The 22,960-nt window shown below is 38.4% G+C and overlaps 1 protein-coding gene across 2 annotated transcripts in view; it reads left to right on the top strand.

Annotated features, from left to right (window-relative positions):
- Positions 1–22,960, top strand: part of LOC124622381 (carboxypeptidase D-like) — a 154,507-nt gene that overhangs the window by 118,097 nt on the left and 13,450 nt on the right. The window contains exons 5-8 of one of the 2 annotated variants that reach the window (XM_047148072.1): positions 4,058–4,245; positions 13,666–13,743; positions 21,183–21,350; positions 21,483–21,601. In XM_047148072.1, the coding sequence (XP_047004028.1) occupies positions 4,058–4,245; positions 13,666–13,743; positions 21,183–21,350; positions 21,483–21,601 (553 nt within the window). The remainder of the gene's footprint in view (positions 1–4,057; positions 4,246–13,665; positions 13,744–21,182; positions 21,351–21,482; positions 21,602–22,960) is intronic. The other variant, XM_047148080.1, reaches the window with a different exon arrangement.

Consider the following 22,960-nt stretch of genomic DNA (forward strand, 5'->3'; position numbering starts at 1 on the left):
TCTGAGACTGCCAACATTTGCGATATACTAGTTCAGTGTGACACTGACGAAGTCTATTGCATGTAACAATGCTGAATGACTAATAAAGAATCTGAATCTGAACTATTTGTCCGATATATGTCTTGCCACATTGGCAAGGAATCTGTCACACTGTGGCCTTCTACAAACCAAGGTATCTTTAACAATTCCAGTAACCTCTATGTTTTGTTGGGTGGTTAAAAGCAGTTCTTACTCAGTGTTTTTCTGAGTACCCTTCTATGGAAATTTACCATTCCTTGATGTCATGGTTGAGACAATAGCTGGAGGCATCCTGGGTCACAGTGTGTATTAGAAGAAAATGCACATTGACCTGCTCTTGCATCATACAGATGCCACCACCCTGCACAGAGGAACAGAGTGCTGAAAACACTAGTGCAGGGTGTACATAAACTCAGGGAACACTTTCAATTATTTATTGAACAAGAAGAAAACATTGTACAGATATCATACATATGTAATTTTGAAGAGAAACCATGAAAGTTTCTTTCGTGTATACCACTACAGCATAGTTTGGTAATTTGCCAATAGTCAGTGCTAGTCACAAATGCAGTGAGTTCAGGTGCAGAGTGATCTTTCTGTGTGTTGGAGTTCGACAAAAACAAATGTGCTACAGCTGTTCAATGAATGTTTAGAACCAAGTACGGTAAGAAGCCACTAACAAGGAAGGCCATTTACCACTGGCACAAAAAATTCGTTATGACAGGTTGCTTGTGCCTGGCAAAGAGAAGCAGATATCCCAGTGTGAGTGATGTGAATGTGGAGTATGCATGAGAGACATTCATAAAGAGTACAAAGAAATTAGAGCGTTATTGCATCCCATGAACTCGAAATGGCTCCAATGACAGTGTGGAATATCTTGCAACAGAAGCTATCTATGAAACCATTAAAATTGGAGCTAGGGAACAAGCTCAATGATGACGGCAAAGACAAGCATTTTGAGTTTTGTTCACAGTTGCAACAATTGCAAGAGGATGGGGATGACATTATTGATCATTTAATTTTTAGTGGCAAAACCACTTTTCACGCTAATGGGAAAGTGAACAGGCATAACTGTCGAATCTGGGGTGCAAAGCATCCACATGAATTCATTGAATTTGAACGTGATTCCTCAAAGGTAAATGTTTTTTGTGCCTTGTCGCATCGAAAACTGTATGGGCCATTATTCTTTGTCAAGAGCACTGTCTCTGGATGTTTCTACTTGGACATGATGTAGCAATGGCTGATGCCTCAAATGCAATCAGACTCTCCATTCATCTTTCAGCAGGATGGGGCTTCACCCCATATTCATCGTGAAGTTCATGGGTACCTGAAAATGGAGCTGCTGCATCGATGGATTGGCTGTGCTGCAGAAGGGGACAGCTGTTTCAAGAAATGGCCTGCCCGATCACTAGATCTCACTCCATGTGACTTTTTCAGTGGGGACACATTAAAGATCTTGTGTATGTATCACATCTACCAAGTGATGTAACAGAGCTCCTGGAGAGAATATGGGAAGCGACTGCCACAGTCGACAATGCCACTCTGGAATGCATATGGCAAGAACTCGATTACTGCATTGACATCTGCCAGGTCACTCATGGTTCACATATTGAATGTTTGTATAAAAAAACTTTCAGAGTTTCTCTTCAAAACACAATTTGTATGACATTGTACAGTGTTTAGTTCTTGTGCAATAAATAATTGAAAGTATTCCCAGACTTTATGTACACCCTGTACACAGATTGTGCACCATCTCAGATGCAGAAAGTGTTTCTGAGAACTGGAAGACCTCAGAACTGTATGCTAAAAAGTGATTACCTGGAGTGGCTTCTGTGCCCCTCCACTACAATGCAACCTGTGGAGATGGGTGAGGTCACAGAGAAAGAGGTAGCTACTGCCTCTTCACTATACACCAGCATGCTGTTGGAAAAATTGGGTGCACACTGAAAAAGCACCAAGTAAGAAGTCTTTTACCTACCCAATAAAACACAGGCATTATTGGGGAGCATCAAAGATGATCTCTGTGGAAGGCTGGTGTATATCAGACTCCAAGCCAATGTGGCAAGACTTGTACCAAGAAAATAGTGTGCATCATCAAAGACTGATTCTGTGAACTCCAGTGGCACACCCAACTAATGTATCCTGACAATCTGATGGTCACAGAGCACTATTTGTCCAAGACTCATGCACTGTCATATGAACGTTCCAGGATTTTAGTATCAACTTCCAAATCCTGATGCAGCATCACTAGAGAGGCCATAAAAATACATGCCAGGGACAATCTCATCAACTGTGACTGAAGCTAGAATCCCAGTAAGGCTTGGGGACCAGCACTTCGCTTAATTAAGAAGACACTCAGCAAGCACAACATTCTGGCAGCCAGTGTGGACAGAGTAACAACACTCATACTACAACAAAAAGTGCACCCTTCCAGGCATTACTGGCCGCAGGCTCTGATGCAGTCACCTTCTTGCCCTCCTTCAGGTGTAGAATACATAGGGAATCGCTTGTAGGATGGGAGACATAAGTTGATGTATGCCCCTGGGAGGTCAGTTCATCAGCAGTAGTGAACAACAGCAACAACATTTCAGCAATATGCTGAAATGTTGTGGCTGTTGTTCACTACTCTTACGGGGTGAGAGGATTCACATTTTTACACAGCCTGGCACTGACTGATTAAAAAATACTGAAAATAACATCAGGCAACATAGTTTGTGTCTAGTTTACTGCTTGGCTCAGACTGTTCATTTTTATAGTAGGACACGAACTAACTGTGGCTCTGTAGATCACACATTTTTATAGATGGGAGTATGATTAAAGCAATAAATTGATTTACTTATTTTGAAGATTAACATAAAAAATAGCAAAATCAAGGACACAATAAGCAAAGAAGCAGACTAATTACAGCTGCATAACTAGAAAAAAGGCAAATTAATAGGTACTACTTTGTGAGTATAATTTCTATTTACACAGTGATAGTTTCAAGAAAGTGATATTTTTCAAACTGAATAATTAATTAACTAACAAGATGCTGTAGCTAAAGTAGCCATTTTTGGAATCAAATACTTGAAAATAGGGTACTGAATTTTGGAAATAAGCACTACTTATAATTAGAATTTTATAGATTACTAAAATTTTTAGTATGAGTAACTTTTGAAACATAAAGCTTTTGGGAAAAAAGTAAAACATTTGTTGAAAAGACAAGAATGAAGTTTTGAAATGAGCTATGCTACTTCAGCAATAAATAGCTTTTTTCTCACTGAAAATTTGAACTTCACACACTTTGTATGAACAATAAACATGAACATTCTTTTAAATAAAACATTTCTGTAATAAGCAAATATACTGTTGTCATCAGTGGTCTAAATCTATCCTGTGTGTAGTAAACTTTAATGAAATAAGGCAAGACTAAGAAATTACCTGTTTTGTGTAACTGTCACACAAGTGCTCTTAACGAAATGGGATAAGAAGAATTAACGTCAGTGGTGGTATGACAACAAAAATAGTATAGTCCTACCTTACTCATGGAAAAGGAGGAGCAGATTAGTGTTTAACATTCTATCAACAACAACATTGTTAGAGACAGCATTAACTCAGATTAGAGAGGGATGGACAAGGAAAGCGGCCATGTGCTTTAGAAGGAACCATCCTGACATTAACCTTAAGCAATTTAGGTAAATCATGCAAAACCTAAATCAGGATGACTGGACACATGGTTGAACTGTTGTCCTCTCAAATGTCAGTCTGTTACATACTCATTGAAATGTTGCCATATTTTAATACTGATGCCCAAATGGAAACCTGAGAGCCTTTCATCAGTTTCAATAGTATTTAATGTATTTATTGTTCTTATAATTTTGATGGCATCAGGGTAATATGATGTGCAACTGTTACTTACAGTTGAGAGTTTCAGTTTGCAGTTTACTGATTTTCTCAGTTAACACTGATATTACACTTCCCGGATATCATTATTACAGTCAATGCCCATATATTTCTAGGAGGAAAAGTTCTGATATAGCTTCAATTCTTATTAAAACAGGACCAACAAGAAAGATGTAGACCTCAACAGAAATTTCCCAGATGCATTCCGAAAAAACACACATCCAAGACAACCAGAGACTACAGCTATTATAAACTGGCTGGAACGTATACCATTTGTGTTATCTGCTTCCCTCCATGCTGGAGCTCTTGTGGCAAATTATCCATATGACAACACACCTGAAGACAGTAAGTTTACCATATAATTTCTTTCTTTGCATCAATGATTTGTTTTTTTGACAGTCTAATTTCACTCTCTACAAATAAAAAAAGTATAATCAGAAAATAAGTTTCTTACTGTTATAACATTGTTATTGTGTAATACACATATGACAGGTAAGTACATCTAGACAGGTGAGTCCAGTATTGTTGTCTCCATAACTTCATGAATACCAAACCATTCATACAACACTAATAAATTTTTCAAACATTTTGTTAACAACTTTAGATCACATTCCAGTGAAGGAAATCATGCTCTTTTACTAGTATGTGTAATTGTGTTCAGTGCACTGGGACTGTACTCAACAAATAGTATTTGAGACACCTGGTACCTAGATTTATAGTCATCTAGCATAAATATCCTGAAGAGGGGCAGCAGTCTTTTCAGTAGTTGCAAGGGCAACAGTCTGGATGATTGACTGATCTGGCCTTGTAACAATAACCAAAACGGCCTTGCTGTGCTGGTACTGCGAACGGCTGAAAGCAAGGGGAAACTACGGCCGTAATTTTTCCCGAGGGCATGCAGCTTTACTGTATGATTAAATGATCATGGCGTCCTCTTGGGTAAAATATTCCGGAGGTAAAATAGTCCCCCATTCGGATCTCCGGGCGGGGACTACTCAAGAGGATGTCGTTATCAGGAGAAAGAAAACTGGCGTTCTACGGATCGGAGCGTGGAATGTCAGATCCCTTAATCGGGCAGGTAGGTTAGAAAATTTAAAAAGGGAAATGGATAGGTTAAAGTTAGATATTGTGGGAATTAGTGAAGTTCGGTGGCAGGAGGAACAAGACTTCTGGTCAGGTGACTACAGGGTTATAAACACAAAGTCAAATAGGGGTCATGCAGGAGTAGGTTTAATAATGAATAGGAAAATAGGAATTCGGGTAAGCTACTACAAACAGCATAGTGAACGCATTATTGTGGCCAAGATAGATACGAAGCCCACACCTACTACAGTAGTACAAGTTTATATGCCAACTAGCTGTGCAGATGACGAAGAAATTGAAGAAATGTATGATGAAATAAAAGAAATTATTCAGATAGTGAAGGGAGATGAAAATTTAATAGTCATGGGTGACTGGAATTCGAGTGTAGGAAAAGGGAGAGAAGGAAACGTAGTAGGTGAATATGGATTGGGGCTAAGAAATGAAAGAGGAAGCCGCCTGATAGAATTTTGCGCAGAGCACAACTTAATCATAGCTAACACTTGGTTTAAGAATCATGAAAGAAGGTTGTATACATTGAAGAACCCTGGAGATACTAAAAGGTATCAGATAGATTATATAATGGTAAGACAGAGATTTAGGAACCAGGTTTTAAATTGTAAGACATTTCCAGGGGCAGATGTGGACTCTGACCACAATCTATTGGTTATGACCTGTAGATCAAAACTGAAGAAACTGCAAAAAGGTGGGAATTTAAGGAGATGGGACCTGGATAAACTGAAAGAACCAGCGGTTGTACAGAGTTTCAGGGAGAGCATAAGGGAACAATTGAAAGGAATGGGGGAAAGAAATACAGTAGAAGAAGAATGGGTAGCTCTGAGGGATGAAGTAGTGAAGGCAGCAGACGATCAAGTAGGTAAAAAGACGAGGGTTAGTAGAAATCCTTGGGTAACAGAAGAAATATTGAATTTAATTGATGAAAGGAGAAAATATAAAAATGCAGTAAATGAAGCAGGCAAAAAGGAATACAAACGTCTGAAAAATGAGATCGACAGGAAGTGCAAAATGGCTAAGCAGGGATGGCTAGAGGACAAATGTAAGGATGTAGAGGCTTCTCTCACTAGGGGTAAGATAGATACTGCCTACAGGAAAATTAAAGAGACCTTTGGAGAGAAGAGAACCACTTGTATGAATATCAAAAGCTCAAATGGCAACCCAGTGCTAAGCAAAGAAGGGAAGGCAGAAAGGTGGAAGGAGTATATAGAGGGTTTATACGAGGGTGATGTACTTGAGGACAATATTATGGAAATGGAAGAGGATGTAGATGAAGACGAAATGGGAGATACAATACTGCGTGAAGAGTTTGACAGAGCACTGAAGGACCTGAGTCGAAACAAGGCCCCCGGAGTAGACAACATTCCATTGGAACTACTGACGGCCTTGGGAGAGCCAGTCCTGACAAAACTCTACCATCTGGTGAGCGAGATGTATGAAATAGGTGAAATACCCTCAGACTTCAAGAAGAATATAATAATTCCAATCCCAAAGAAAGCAGGTGTTGACAGATGTGAAAATTATCGAACAATCAGTTTAATAAGTCACAGCTGCAAAGTACTAACACGAATTCTTTACAGACGAATGGAAAAACTAGTAGAAGCTGACCTCGGGGAAGATCAGTTTGGATTCCGTAGAAATACTGGAACACGTGAGGCAATACTGACCTTACGACTTATCTTAGAAGAAAGATTAAGGAAAGGCAAACCTACATTTCTAGCATTTGTAGACTTAGAGAAAGCTTTTGACAATGTTGACTGGAATACTCTCTTTCAAATTCTAAAGGTGGCAGGGGTAAAATACAGGGAGCGAAAGGCTATTTACAACTTGTACAGAAACCAGATGGCAGTTATAAGGGTTGAGGGACATGAAAGGGAAGCAGTGGTTGGGAAGGGAGTAAGACAGGGTTGTAGCCTCTCCCCGATGTTATTCAATCTCTATATTGAGCAAGCAGTAAAGGAAACAAAAGAAAAATTTGGAGTAGGTATTAAAATCCATGGAGAAGAAATAAAAACTTTGAGGTTCGCCGATGACATTGTAATTCTGTCAGAGACAGCAAAGGACTTGGAAGAGCAGTTGAACGGAATGGATGGTGTCTTGAAGGGAGGATATAAGATGAACATCAACAAAAGCAAAACGAGGATAATGGAATGTAGTCTAATTAAGTCGGGTGATGCTGAGGGTATTAGATTAGGAAATGAGACACTTAAAGTAGTAAAGGAGTTTTGCTATTTGGGGAGCAAAATAACTGATGATGGACGAAGTAGAGAGGATATAAAATGTAGACTGGCAATGGCAAGGAAAGCGTTTCTGAAGAAGAGAAATTTGTTAACATTGAGTATAGATTTAAGTGTCAGGAAGTTATTTCTGAAAGTATTTGTATGGAGTGTAGCCATGTATGGAAGTGAAACATGGACGGTAAATAGTTTGGACAAGAAGAGAATAGAAGCTTTTGAAATGTGGTGCTACAGAAGAATGCTGAAGATTAGATGGGTAGATCACATAACAAATGAGGAAGTATTGAATAGGATGGGGGAGAAGAGAAGTTTGTGGCACAACTTGACCAGAAGAAGGGATCGGTTGGTAGGACATGTTCTGAGGCATCAAGGGATCACCAATTTAGTATTGGAGGGCAGCGTGGAGGGTAAAAATCATAGGGGGAGACCAAGAGATGAATACACTAAGCAGAGTCAGAAGGATGTAGGTTGCAGTAGGTACTGGGAGATGAAGAAGCTTGCACAGGATAGAGTAGCATGGAGAGCTGCATCAAACCAGTCTCAGGACTGAAGACCACAACAACAACACAGCATAAATATTGGGCTTGATGTCACACTTGTGTGACACTTCAGTTATAGAGAATGAATGTGTTTAATTCAAGACTTTGGTGCCATGCAGCAACTGCTGGAGAAGACAACATAATAGTAGGAGTTGACACCCTAAAATACTGTGACAAATGCAGGATGTGTTATCCTGCCTATTATTACCTACAATTCCTAGAGTTCTGTAGAATCAAGTTACACAAAACAACAATTTTTGTGGACCTTGTGGGAGCTTGCAACATATCCCATACTGAAACTTCCTGGCAGATTAAAACTGTATCGTAGACCGAGACTCAAACTCAGAAACTCTGTCTTCCAAAGGCTACCCAATCAGGACTCACAAGGAGTGTGTGGATGGGTCATCAGTTGTGCTTGGGTAGCTCATCCAGTAGAGCATTCGCCCACGAAAGGCAAAGAAACCAAGTTCGAGCCTCAGTTTGGCACACAGTTTTAATCTGTCAGGAAACGTCATATCAGTGTACACTCTGCTGCAGAGTGAACATTTCATTCTGTATCCCATCCTAATTATGAACTGTTACAGAGCAAGATCCATGCATCATCTCTAGAGTCCCAGGCAATCTCAGTGGCATGAAAGAATACAGTATCTCACAACCAAAGGAAGCTTGAGACGGTTTCCTCAGGAGACAAGTGCTTTTCATTTCATTTTTTCAGGGTAAATAACTTGTAATTTGACATTTCTTGACAGATAATGTGTACTAACATGGATGAAAAGTGAAGGAGACCTAGTCTTCTCACAAGAGGTATCATCCTTCTGTATGGCAGTGGAAGACTTCATTTGTAAACTGAAATTTTCACATTCATGATTATAAACCTGCAAACTCGAGCAGTTGAAATGGAAAGAGAAATTTTAAAAAGAAACTGTAGGCATTATAATGGGACCCTTTTTTTCTCTAGTAACAGTGGGGATCTTCATGCAGCGTAATGAAAAACAAACGTTAGGAAGTGTTAAAATGCAACTTTGTGCTCTGTAGATTCAGCCTAGATTCAGCTGTGTCCCTTACACATTTCCCATGCAGAGAATATAATTTACACATGTTTAATGACTTCTTAAACAGCATCCACCTGAAACTGATCTTTTATCATTCAGATATATACAGATTTCTAAGCTGAGTTCTGTTTCACATTTTCACTTACATGCCCATCTGCTCCTGAAACTCTCAATTAAATAGTGAAAAGTTATCTTTACTGATTCAGTTGTTTGTGTTCAACCCAGCCTTTCCCAATATCTTATTAATGTTTACATTACAAATCTATTGAGAGCTCATATTTATTGATTTTTCTACATACCGTCAGTCCAGGCTGTCAGTCCTTCTCGCAACCTTTTTATCTCCATTTCAAGACTACTTTTATCATTGATTTTAACTTCCCAAAGCATGTTCAAACAGTGCCAATTTCTATAGAAAGTGTAGTCACAATCTGTCCTCAGGTTCTATTATCCAACACTGTTCTGTCATGCTGAAGGTCTGACAAACCAATTTAGTATTGTCCACAATCACACAGTATTTTGGAAACATTAGGAGCTCAGTGGCATTTACAAAATACCACGCAAAACTGAACTACATTATGTTAGGCATATCTGCATATGATAGAATGACACCAGATTGAAGTATCATATCCAGGAAAAGCAATGCTAGCTGTATAAGTTCTCAAAATGCACATAAAATGTATTTGCTGAAACTACTACCATAATGAGGCTTAATGATTTCTGGGTTATTGAAATAAAAGAAGCTATTAAGACCATAATCTCTTGTAACACTTACAAGAAAGATGTTTCAGGCACAACATGGTACCTGACAATCATGTGGGATGGCAGATGCAAGATGAAAATATGGCTTAATATGATGTCAAAGTGAGCACCAGTGATGTCACTGCTATATAAGAATGAGACTATCCATTATATAGAGTGCGTTCCATAAGTAATGCAACTAATTTTTTACTGATGCAACGGTACACCACAGCATGTTGTAACTGGCAGGGCTAAGTGGAGGCGGGTGTTAGCTTCAAAACACTCTTTATCTCATTTGTCTGCGAGCTTCCGGAGAGTCAGGCCGTGCATTTCCGTCAACCCTGTTAAGTAACACGGCACAATGGATCATTCTGTAGAGCAATGGTACACTATCAAATTTTGCGTTAAACTTGGGAAGTCTGCCACCAAAACATTTCCATTATTTCAGAATCACTTTGGGTCTGATTGCTTGTCTAAATCATAAGTTTTCTGATGGCACAAGTCATTCATGGAGGGTCGAGAGGAGATCACTGACTAACCTCCCAGTGGACAGCCATCAACCGCACGAGTCAACAAAAATGTGACGCGTGTGCACAATTGTTAGAACTCTGACAGACAGCTGAGCCTTCTATTGATAGCACAAACTCTAAACATGTGAAAAACAATCATTTTCTGCATTGTGACGGAAGATTTTAGCATGAGAAAGGTGTGTGCCAACTCGTCCGAAAAGTGTTGACCGATGAAACAAGCATATGTGAGTGCTTCGGTGCCGAGAAATGTTGGAAATGTGTGAAAATGATCCTCAGTTTTTAAACTCAGTTATCACTGGTGATGAATGGTGGATTTTTGAGTATGTCCCTGAGACAAAAAGGCAGAGTTCAGAGTGGCACACCCCATCGTCACCTCATCCCAAGAAGGCATGCATGAGCAAGTCCAGGATCAAAACCATGCTCATTGTCTTCTTTGGCATCAGATGCACTGTCCACCATGAATTCGTACCTACTGGGACTACAGTGAACTCAGCTTTCTACTTGGAAGTGCTCAAAAGACTGACTCGCAGTGCCGAAACGACATCAAGGACCCGTGGAAGTTCACCACGACAACGTGCCGAGTCACAGTGCCTTCATTGTCAACGACTTCCTGGCCAGGACAAGACCCCATTGGTTCCCCAGCCTTCCTGCAGTCCTGACCTGGCTCCCACTGACTTTTTTTTGTTTCCTCGGTTAAAAGGAGTCATGAAAGGAAAACATCGGGACACGATTGAAAGCATCCAGGCACATGTTACATCACTGCTAAAGGACATTCCAGAAAAGGCATTCCAGGATGCCTTCCAGGCATGGAAACACCACCTGCAGAAGTGTATCAATGCAAGAGGGTGCTATTTTGAAAATTTTTGGTTATTTGTGTGAATGTATTCAATAAAAGACTTTTTATGAATTTGGTCGCATTACTTGTGGAACATACCCTGTAATAAAAGTTGATTTGGTGAAGCATATGATAAAAGTTGAAGAATGTGTTTTGAACATTTATTCAAATAGTGCATAAATCAGGGATGGCATTTGGCAAGATGATTGTACAAAACATTCTACAACAACCACCAAATTGGTCAGTAGAAGTGACTGTTACTACCAGAGGATTGATCCAAGATTTTCCTCATTTCTCTGGTTTGACCCATTACTATGTAACTATGGCAACTGGACTTCATTTGTAACTCTATGACTTGATGCTCCACTGTGTTGTGCCCCCTGTAGTTTGAGTAGGTACCAACTTCTGGATAGGACATTTCAGCTAGACTTGATAGGTCTTGTTTGTCTGAGACAAATAGTAAACAATATTGCAATTAATGGGGGGCAGTATGTGAATTGGGTGTCATTGTGGGAATTGGGATGGATGTCAGGCAGGTGAGTTTCACTTATGTTCACATTGTGCTGGGTGCTCAGACTGTCTGTTTCTGTAACTTGATAAGAGCTGTGCAACGAAGCAACACAGAAATATTGGAGGTTCTATTACAACTATATTCTTATAAGGCTCACATTCGCCACAACTACAAAACAGCAGTGAAATTGTCACTATGACAAGAAAATGATTGATTTCCCAAGAATGGCCTGACAATTAAGTAACCAGTATTTGCTAAAGCTACAGTGTTCCTCTCTGCATTTGATGATTCTAAATCTGTGGTTTAGCAAAATTACAACCAATCATTTCCAGGAGTACTTGAAAATTCCCTGATGAATTAAAATTCAGTACCCCCCTCCCTTGCCCCTTACGGATTACTACAATGATGGATAGCGTGAATCATTTCTCCTTGTAGTACCATATTATATTTAAAAATATTTTCAAATTGTAACTGAACGTTAACAACAAAGTTCATAGGAGAGTAAATAAACTGTGAGATTGTTGTCAGTATGCCTGAATGTTTGAAGAGTTACCTGCAAGAGATTCTGATGTGGACACGACGTATTATCCTTACTACCTACTTCTTTGCTACATAAACTTTTTCTCCTCGATGATGGGCTACCTTAGAATATGATACCACAAGACATTATTGAATGAAATAGGGAAAGTAACTCAAATTTTTGACATTTTCATCTCCAAAACTCTGATACCTACTTAATGCAAAAGTTGCAGAGCCCTCACTTTTATGAAGATCTGTAACATCTGACTTCCAGTTCAGATTCTTTCCATATAAACACATAACAATTTAGAATATTCTGTTTAATTTATTGATTTACCCACATATATCTAAATTCAGTGACACTCAATTTGGTAACAGCCAGTTATTTATTTTCGAGAAAATATAATTTACATTTTCAAGTGTTGCAGTTACTCAAATAGGAAAGTTGCCATTCACCATATAGCAGAGATGCTGAGTCGCAGAGAGGCACCACAAAAAGACTCTCACAATTAAAACTTTCGGGCACTGGCCTTCATCAACAATAGACACAGATATGCACACACATAAACGCACTCATGCAAGCACAACTCACACACATGACTGCCGTCTCAGGCTACTGAAGCCACACTGCAGTGTCATTTCAGTTGCCTGAGACTCCAGTTGTGTGTGAGAGTTGCATATGCATGAGTGTGTGTTTATTTGTGTGTGTATGTTTGTCTATTGTTGACCAAGGCCAATGTTTTGCCTATCTGTGACTCGGCATCTCCACTATATGGTGAGTGGCAACTGTTTTTCTCACAATATTGTTACATTCCATCTTGGATTTTCCATTCTTTGATTTGAGTTACTCTATTACAACTGATTATAATACTTGAAACATCAGCAAAGAAAACTATTTCTGCTTCTTGCATATAATCAACTGCTTTATCACTTGAAATGTCAATGCTAATCTTGTGAGCTGCTTTAAAGAACTGATTATACCTTGGCTACCTGACTGCTATCATTTACTATTTGGCTGTTTTCTTAAATAACAAAGTCCTCAAACATTTTAATTAATGTTTCAGTTTCCCTTTCAACTGTTGCCCACACAGATTAGTTATTTGTTTTCTTGATTTCACACATTACATAGAGATTTATTTTATTTTTAATTAGTTTTCTTAACACAGCTCAGCATTTCTTGTAATATGTAATCAGTTCTACTTCTCCATATAGTATAACCATTTCAATCAAATTTCTTTTCCTTGTCCAATCTAGGGCTTTTTTGATGTCTTGTTAGTTTTCTTGGGAATACAGCTATTAAAGCTTGACAGAAACTCATCTGTAAATAGAATGAATTTTAAATTGACATCTGTCACAATATATAAATCCCTCCAATCAGCTTACTGTAAGACTCTCTTCAAACATTCTGTTGTCTGTTCATTGAAAACTGCAACTGTTTTCCTTGATACCATATTGTTGTAATTATGTAAGTTGTTTAGTATGACTAGTGTTGGCTCATGATCAAGATGGCCATTCACTACTGCATAAACTTTTGTATCAGTGATTAAGTATCCACTTACAAAAATTCAGGTTATTAGTATACTGCTTTCCTGTGTGTACACATTTGACAACTGTTTATTAGTGTACTAATTTCTTTATGTTCCAAATATCACACAGTGATCAAAGACATGCACTAGCCACAACAAGATAATTTTTGATTTTGTCTTCAGCCTGGGATGCTGCATTTGCACTTTTGAACCAGTCTACAGAAGGACAGGACATAACAGCCATCTGGAAAAACTTATCTGGTGGTTCTATACTTTAATTTTTTACAGCATGATGTAGTGCACATTACTGACCACATTATTATTTCACTTTTCTGTTTTAACTGGCAGTACAGTAACGCCATATTGTTGTGGTTTTAGTTTTTTTGCTGCTTAAGTTGGTGTAGAATTTCACAAGCAAGAAAACACAAACTTTTTAGTGACAGTATCACAGATGAGTGTTTTTTATTTTGGTCATTATGGCACCTTGTTTCTAATTTAACTCACAATCCATGCTGTGTGTTTGCACTTCCATGTTCTAAATTATTTATAGTGCCTTGAGTACTGTCACTTTACATTGTTCCTAATCAGCTGCATGTGTGTGATTTGTCTTGATGTGTTTAGCCTTCATAGCAGATAATTAGGGATCAAGAAAAATATTTGTTTCGTTAGAATCAGAAAAACTCCTAGGTCAGTAACTGGACAATGTCACATTGTTAATTACCAAATCACATTAATTTATTATGCATAACATTTTAATAAACATTCAATAATTTTTCACAGGTGTCACTTTCTCAGGTTGCTACCACTTTTGTAAACAATATTCTCAGTTGTATGCACAAATTGACACAATTGACGACGTCCAAACAATTTGTATTGTTATACAAATGAATGAACGTATCAATCAATCAAATATTGGAATGAACACATGAGTGTACTCAGAAGTCTGTGTTCCTCCTCATCAGAATGTAAGTGGGTATCTGCACACTCAAACATGCTGGGGAGGGAGGGGGGAGGGAGGGAGGGGAGTTATAAGGAGAATAAGAGTGCTGATGACAGAACTGCAGTTTCCTGACAATGTGACTATATTAAGAAACAACTTTAGGAAGATACCACTGCATATGTGATAATCTGAGACCTTTACATTTTCATACACAATGTAGCTCTTATATATTCTACAGAACACGAATATAACATCTGTAAAACATAAATAAAACTTCTGAATAATATTTTGGGTATAACACTTTCTAATATTCATTCTTGGGAATATTTTTCAAAACAGTAGTAAAAATGGTGAATGGAACTATAAAACTGCTGCATATGTTTGTGTAAGATTACTGAGCATTGTACCTTGTATATTGTCTCCTCAACTGATCAGTAAATGAAATTGATAATTTTTTGAAATAACCAAACTGACATTACCAAAATGTAAACTGTAGTCAATACACAGTTACTTCCACAAACTCAAAAATGAGAATCAGCTTGTATTTTGTACTGCTCATTATTTTGCCCAAAATGAAATCAGTTCACTACAGTGACTTCAAGCAGTCTAACAAATTTATAATTGTGTCGCAATATTACTACAGGCTGTTTAGCCATGTCGGCTGTAACTAGCAGAGGCTAACTTTGATGGTAGCTTAACAGTAACTGACAATACAAGACATGATTAACCAGAAGAATTATCACAGTTGTAACTAGACAGAAACAGATGTAGACTGAACTCAAAGGTGAGCTAGCAACATGAATTCCAGATTGTGAATGATGACTGCCTAACAACTGGACTTCACACTGTGGCCTAATGCTGACTTTCAATGGTGCTTCCTTAAAAATGCAAGTCTATTAGTTTCTTCAGTTATTGGCTGTATATTCTTTTAATGGATCTGATCTTGGGTCTTACTTTGATGGGTATATTTTTAGACATGCTCATTTCTACAGGCCCAGAGTGTAAATGAAAAATATGATGCATTTATTTCAACAGTTAAGTACCATTTTAATGTAGCATTTCCCAAAGTAAAGAGACAAGAAAGGCAGCAAGATCAGACACAGTGGATTACCAGTGAAATACTAGAACAGCGAAGGAAGCTTCAGGATGTGAGACGGATGGGTGAAGCTGAAAACTATAAAATGTTAAAAAAGTAGTGTAGAAAAACAATAAGAGAAGCCAAAGCAAGAGCAATTGACACCACTACAGCGAACTCAAAAAACAAGGCAAAGGCAGCTTGGAATGCAATCAATGCTGAAAGAAAGGAAAAAGATGGGTCAAACAAAGAAGAAGGTATTAAGTTAATTAAAATAGACAACACAGTGGTCACAGATGGTATAGAAATAGCAAACATACTGAATAATAACTATATCAGTGTAGTAGAAAACTTAAAATTGGAAAGAAATAGTCAAAAACAGAAGGGTATTAAGGTACCAAAAAGATCATGCAGTACTATGTTCTTAAGACCAGTCACAGAAGATGAAATGGTTCAAATGGCTCTGAGCACTATGGGACTTAACATCTGTGGTCATCAGTCCCCTAGAACTTAGAACTATTTAAACCTAACTAACCTAAGGACATCACACACATCCATGCCCAAAGCAGGATTCGAACCTGTGACCGTAGCAGTCGCGCGGTTCCGGACTGAGCACCTAGAACCACTAGACCACCATGGCCGGCGTACGGAAGATGAATTGCGGAAAACTATACAGAATCTGAAGCCCAAGAAATCAGCTGGTGATGATGAAATATCAAATCATGTAATAAAGCTGGTATGTGAGGAGATAATAACACCACTGCTGAACATAGCAAACTGTTCTTTCAGAGATGCAATTTTTCCAGAAAAACTGAAGATAACAAAGGTAGTGCCAGTGTACAAGAAAGGGTGTAAGGATGATCCCAACAACTACAGACCAGTTTCACTGATATCAGGTTTCTCAAAAATCCTAGAAATGCTTATGTATACCAGATTAGTTAACTATATCTAAAAACAAAGATGATGTGACTTACCAAACGAAATGTCTGCTTGTGTCTGTGTATGTGCAGATAGATTAGTTAACTATTTGGACAAACATAACATTCTCATACCCTCACAACATGGTTTCAGAAAGGGTAAATCTACAGAATCAGCAATTGTCAGTCTAACAGAATACATTTTACAATCCTTAGATGAGAAAAAGGTTGTCTCTGCAATGTTTCTGGATCTTTCAAAGGCATTTGACACCATTGACCATGAAATGCTGATACAAAAATTAAGCAACTATAGCATTCGGGGGCAACCAGGTGAATGGATAAAATCATACTTGTGCAACCGCAAGCAGTATGTATCATTAGGAAACTCGTACCAATCAGAAACCAAATCCATCAAATATGGAGTGCCGCAGGGTTCAGTAATGGGGCCATTGTTATTTAATGTATTTGTTAATGATATAGGTGTTGTGGAGGAAGATGACATGACAATACTAAATAGTGACCAAAATATGGAACAGCTTGAGAGAAGAGCATACATATCTGCAAATGTCACAGCTCAATGGCTGTTGGAAAATGAACTGGTTATAAATCTAAAAAAGACTATGTATGCAGTGTTTAAAAACAAGGAAAAGGCTGTAGACATGGATTTAGAGGTTGATGGAACAAGGCTGGAAGAAGTAGAATCTGCTAGATTCTTAGGTATTCTTGTGGATAATCAACTGAAATGGAAAAAACATATTAATAATGTCTGTAAGAAACTGAGCTCTGTCATATTCTTAATGATGCAGCTATCACAGTATTCAGACAAGAACCTTCTGTGTACAGTGTATCATGGACTTTTTGAACCATACTTACAGTATAGAGTGACTGTGTGGGGAAACTCAAACAAACAAGACACAAAACGAGTGTTCACATTACAAAACAAAGCAATTAGGACCATTTTAAGAAGAAAGACCTCTGAAATATGCAGAAACTGTTTCAAGAATTTAGGTATCTTAACTTTTTCATTGTTGTATATATACAAAACTATAATGTACATCACAAAATGTAGTGAGGACTGGATTACAAATGCTAGCGTACAGACCCACAATACAAGAAAGAAGAATGAAGTATGGAGCATACCACACCGACTGGCAATGCTAGAAAAAGGACCCCATTACTCTGGTATCAGACTACTAAGAAGTCTGCCCAAAAACCTGCAAGATAGTGTACTTCACAATGACTTTCCAAAGAAACTTAAAGATTATCTCATTGAAAAAGAGTTTTACAGTGTTGCAGAATACTTATGCCATTAAATTTGTGTATATTGTTACTCATTACAGTGATGTAAAAATGTAAGCTAAAGGTGTAGAAAAATAAGTGATAATGAATGTTGATACTTTGACATGTCCTATATTACACGTACATTTACTGTACACAATGTAATCTTACAGGATCAAATAAAATTCAATTCAATTCAATTCTCCTTGGTTTTCTAACAAAGACCCCAAACTTCCTGGTAGATTAAAACTGTGTGCCGGACCGAGACTCGAACTTGGGACCTTTGCCTTACACGGGCAAGTGCTCTACCAACTGAGCTACCGAAGCACGACTCACGCCCCGTCCTCACAGCTTTACTTCTGCCAGTACCTCGTCTCCTACCTTCCAAACTTTACAGAAACTCTCCTGCGAACCTTGCAGAACTAGCACTCCTGAAAGAAAGGATATTGCGGAGACATGGCTTAGCCACACCCTGGGGGATGTTTCCAGAATGAGATTTTCACTCTGCAGTGGAGTGTGCACTGATATGAAACTTCCTGGCAGATTAAAACTGTGATACTCGAACTCGGGACCAGAATGAGATTTTCACTCTGCAGTGGAGTGTGCGCTGATATGAAACTTCCTGGCAGATTAAAACTGTGAGACTCGAACTCAGGACCTCCTGAGTTCGAGTCTTGGTCCGGCACACAGTTTTAATCTGCCAGGAAGTTTCATATCAGCACACGCTCCACTGCAGAGTGAAAATCTCATTCTGGAAACATCCCCCAGGCTGTGGCTAAGCCATGTCTCCGCAATATCCTTTCTTTCAGGAGTGCTAGTTCTGCAAGGTTCGCAGCAGAGCTTCTGTAAAGTTTGGAAGGTAGGAGATGAGGTACTGGCAGAAGTAAAGCTGTGAGGATGGGGTGTGAGTCGTGCTTCAGTAGCTCAGTTGGTAGAGCACTTACCTGCGGAAGGCAAAGGTCCCGAGTTCGAGTCTCGGTCCGGCACACAGTTTTAATCTGCCAGGAAGTTTCATATCAGTGCATACTCTGCTGCAGAGTGAAAATCTCATTCGGCTAAAGACCCCAAAGATTATTCTAGAACCAAAATGTTGTATTTGAAATATTTCATTAACTATGCTATCATGCTTCCTCAGGAATCATATATATCTTCACTAACAGAAAATTTAGGGCTGTAAAATGTCAGTTATGAATTTTCAAAAGTTTTACACACTACAATGTGAATAGCACTATGTTTCTTTTGACAACAGAACTTTTAAATAGTAATATTTCCTAAAGTAAAATTTTTTGAAAGAAGATAAAGTTTTCATTACACTGAAGGAAAATAGGGCTTTAAAATTATGTATCATTACTACTCCTGAAACGAACACTTATTAGTGGTTAAACTCTTAAGTGGATATGAATCTTAATAATTAATATTTCCCTAAGTATAATGATGCTATACATAATATTTATGTAACTGTAATCAGTCAAACATAAGTCACTCTCTAAACAAGTACTAGAAAAATATATTTCATAAAATAATTTTGACATTTCAGATAAATACTGTGTATATATTAGTTAAGAAAAAGAAGGGAAAAATAATATTTGTATTAGCAGTGATAACAGTGCTAGCAAAAATATTCTATCCTCCTATGTTTGAAGTTGTCAATTGATATTGCACAAAATGCACTGCAGGTCATTAAAAGTGAAACACCAGGATTAATAACAAAAATGACAGTAGGAAGAATACATTATTAAATTTTTTGGGGATTTGGAGGCATACAAGGTGTGAAAATTAGTGCAAAAAGCTGCACCTGTGGCAGCGTCAACAAGTCTAACACAGCTGAGCATTGAGACCAAATGAGCTTGGTCATGGTGGCTGGTCAGTATAAGCATGCCATACTCTCAGCAATTCATGACCAGATGTTTTCCATAGGTGAGAGATGTGCAGAGCATGCTGTGCAGAGCAACAGTTAAACACTCTCTGTGTTGCAGAAGGTCAGGACAGATGGCCAACATGTGGAGACCTTGAAGATAGGGCACAGCCTCTGACCTCCTCATCATGTTAGAAATGTAACAGCTATGTAGATCAGAGGTAACTGTGTTGAGTAAATAGTCACTCAGAAAGCCACGAACATATGTATTAGTTCAGAGATCTGGAGAATGCACTGGCCAGGACAACAGTTGAAAATACTCCATTTTGAGGTAGGTCAGGACAGCATGAGCAACATGCAGTCTTGCATTATCTTGTTGAAATATACAACATCATGGAGAACTGAAAGATGAGGCATAGCCTCTGGTCTTAACATGTCATAAATGTAATGGCTGCGATCCAAATTATTGTCTGTGCAATGCAGAGATGATAGTGGATGTCAAATGAAACACCTTTCAGCCTTCTAGTTTCCAAGCTTATATTATTTGACAACCAGTTTCAGCATTTTACTACACTATATTCAGCCTGAAACTGGTTGCCAAATAAAATAAGGTTTGAAACTAGATGGCAGAAAGGTGTTTCATTTGACATCCTGTATTGAACAGCTGAGTCCCTCAACCATCTCTAAAAAGATTGACATAAAGGTGCTGGGGTAATATAACAATGATAAATACAAGCTGGCAATGTTCATTCTCTTCAGTCTCTCCTCAAATGCATACCTGCATTGTGATGCTGTAAACAAAATGAAGACATGTGAAAAAACAATGTGATGCCATTCCTTAGCCAATGCTGTAGTTGGAGGCACCACTGTCTACTGTTGTATCAAGAGAGAGTGCAACAGTGATCACCATGCTGACAGTCCTTGGTGCTCTAGATGTCATTGCACAGTCCATGTAAACAAATATTTGGTTCCAAACAGGCCCACATCCTGAGCCAAGGTAAATGACCTGGTTGTACACTACTGTAAGGCTAAGCAAACAACATCTCTCTCTCTGCAGTTCCTGAATGAGAAACACACTGTAGAATTTTTCCCTCTGTGCAGAATGTGGATGGTGTTCCCCCTCCCTACTTTTTGCAGTTATGCTGAAACATTAATTAGTCGCACATCCAAGCATGTACTTCACTTCATGCTATTTTTAGTGTTTGTTGGCTCCCACCTTCATGATGGTGCAATTTCAATGACCAGCAATGAAATGTTAATTTAAAGTTAAAATACGTTTAGAAATAGCATCATTCAGTACAAAATTTATCCTGGAAGCATCCATTTGGATATGAGCCACATGTGAATTTTTAAGGATGTTAGAGCAAAGAACTACAAAACAAAACTACAAAGTAATTGACAGAACAGATACACAAGAACAAATTAGGAGTATATAATAGCAGACAAGGAAACTTTGTGGCACTTTTATACATAGATATTCAAACTTGTTATGAGTATGCCCAGAGATTGAATATAGTGTAACAGGAAATAAATATGCCTGAAGAGTGACCTGTGCCCGTCTATACTATCTGTCTCTGATACTCACTTTCAGAGACCATGCTAACATTATTAACATATTTAATTTCGATTTTACAGTTACTGGACGTATGCATGAGGAATCACCAACTCCTGATGATGATGTTTTTAAATACATAGCATACAAGTATGCTGCCACTCATCCCACAATGCATAATACCCACTGTGATAGATATAAAGTATTTGAACATGGAATAACTAATGGGGCAGCATGGTATCCTCTTACAGGTATGTGAAATTGTTGAAAATATTTTTCTATGAAAATGTACATGATACATCAATATTTTATGTTGCTTGCACACTGGCAAACATTACAAAACAGGGTATAAATTGAAATGACATATATAACTTTTTCAACAGGTGGCATGCAAGATTACAATTATTTTAAGCATGACTGTTTTGAAATTACACTGGAACTGTCATGCTGCAAATATCCAATAGCAAGTCAATTGGAGGGATTGTGGAATAGCAACAAGGAGGTTAGTTGCAATAAAATGGTGTTCTATAATTTTATGATAATTTTTATGCTGACCTGTGTCAGTATCACAAACCATTACTTTAATAACTCATGGTTGCAAACTACTGGCATGAATTATCTACTGAAGGACAGAACTGTAGAAAACCAATCTGAGAAAGGATAATATTGGGTTCAGGTGAAATATGGGAGTACATGAGGCATTACTGAATGTACAATCTTACTTGTTAGGATAAAGGAAGAAAAAGTTTTTGACAATCTAGGCTGGAAAACATTTATTGAAATTCTGAAGTTATTAGGAATGAAAGGTAATAAGCAAGCTTTAGAGAAACCACACAACATTTTTAGAGTTGGAGTATATTAAAAGGAGATAGTAACACAGAGAAGAGTGTCCTTCGCCCACATCTTCCCTTCACTGCTCTGACTCTAGCACTACAGAGCTATCCATTCTACCAACACACCCACTAGTCTCCCTTTTTTTCCATTCCTCTATCTGTCTCCTTTTCTGCTCCCTCCTATACCCCCCCCTCCCCCCCCCCCCCCCCCCCCACACACAAATCACCCAAATGCACCTAGCAGCACTACCCTGCCCCCACCACACCCCTGCATGCTCCCACAAGGGGCACCACACCCTCCTCCACCCAAATCCTGCTATCCCTCCCCCTCCCCATTCCCACCCCAGCCACTGCCTTACCCTCACTACTGAAATTTCTCACCAGTCCGTCTTCAGTGACCAGAGACAATGTGTGCTTGTGCAAATGTGTGTGTGTTTTGTACATTAAAAGAAAGCCTTTTGACTGAAAGCTCACATAAATAGCAGTCTTTCTGTTGTGCTTGTCTGGAACTCAACATCTCCTCTATATGTTGAGTAGCAATCTACCCTTGTCATAATATTGCCATTCATAAGAGTGAAACAGAATAGTAGCTTATTGCCCATTTAATTCAGTCATTAAATTGGACAATGAAAAAGGAAAGGGATTAATGTTCAAGAAGAAGAAATAATTATAATACTGTCAAAGCCATGAAAGGACTTGGAAGTGCAGTTAAATGGAATGAATAATCCTCTTGAAAACATATTATAAGATTGAAAATCATCTATGTCTATATCCACAGAAATACTGGGCAAGCCGCCTGACAGTATATGGCAGAGGGTACTTCTGGCACCACTAACTGTTCCCTCCCTACCCTGTTCCACCCAGGAATGGCATATGTGAAGAATGGTTGTTAGTAAGCCTCTGTATTTTCACCACGGTCATTTCATGAGATGTATGCAGGAGGAAGTAATATTTTTAAAAGTAATACAAGGGTTATGCAATGTAATGAAATTAACTCAGGTGATGCTGCAGGAATTAGATTCTGGAGG

This window comes from Schistocerca americana, chromosome 1, assembly GCF_021461395.2.
Source record: "Schistocerca americana isolate TAMUIC-IGC-003095 chromosome 1, iqSchAmer2.1, whole genome shotgun sequence".
NCBI lineage: Eukaryota > Metazoa > Arthropoda > Insecta > Orthoptera > Acrididae > Schistocerca > Schistocerca americana.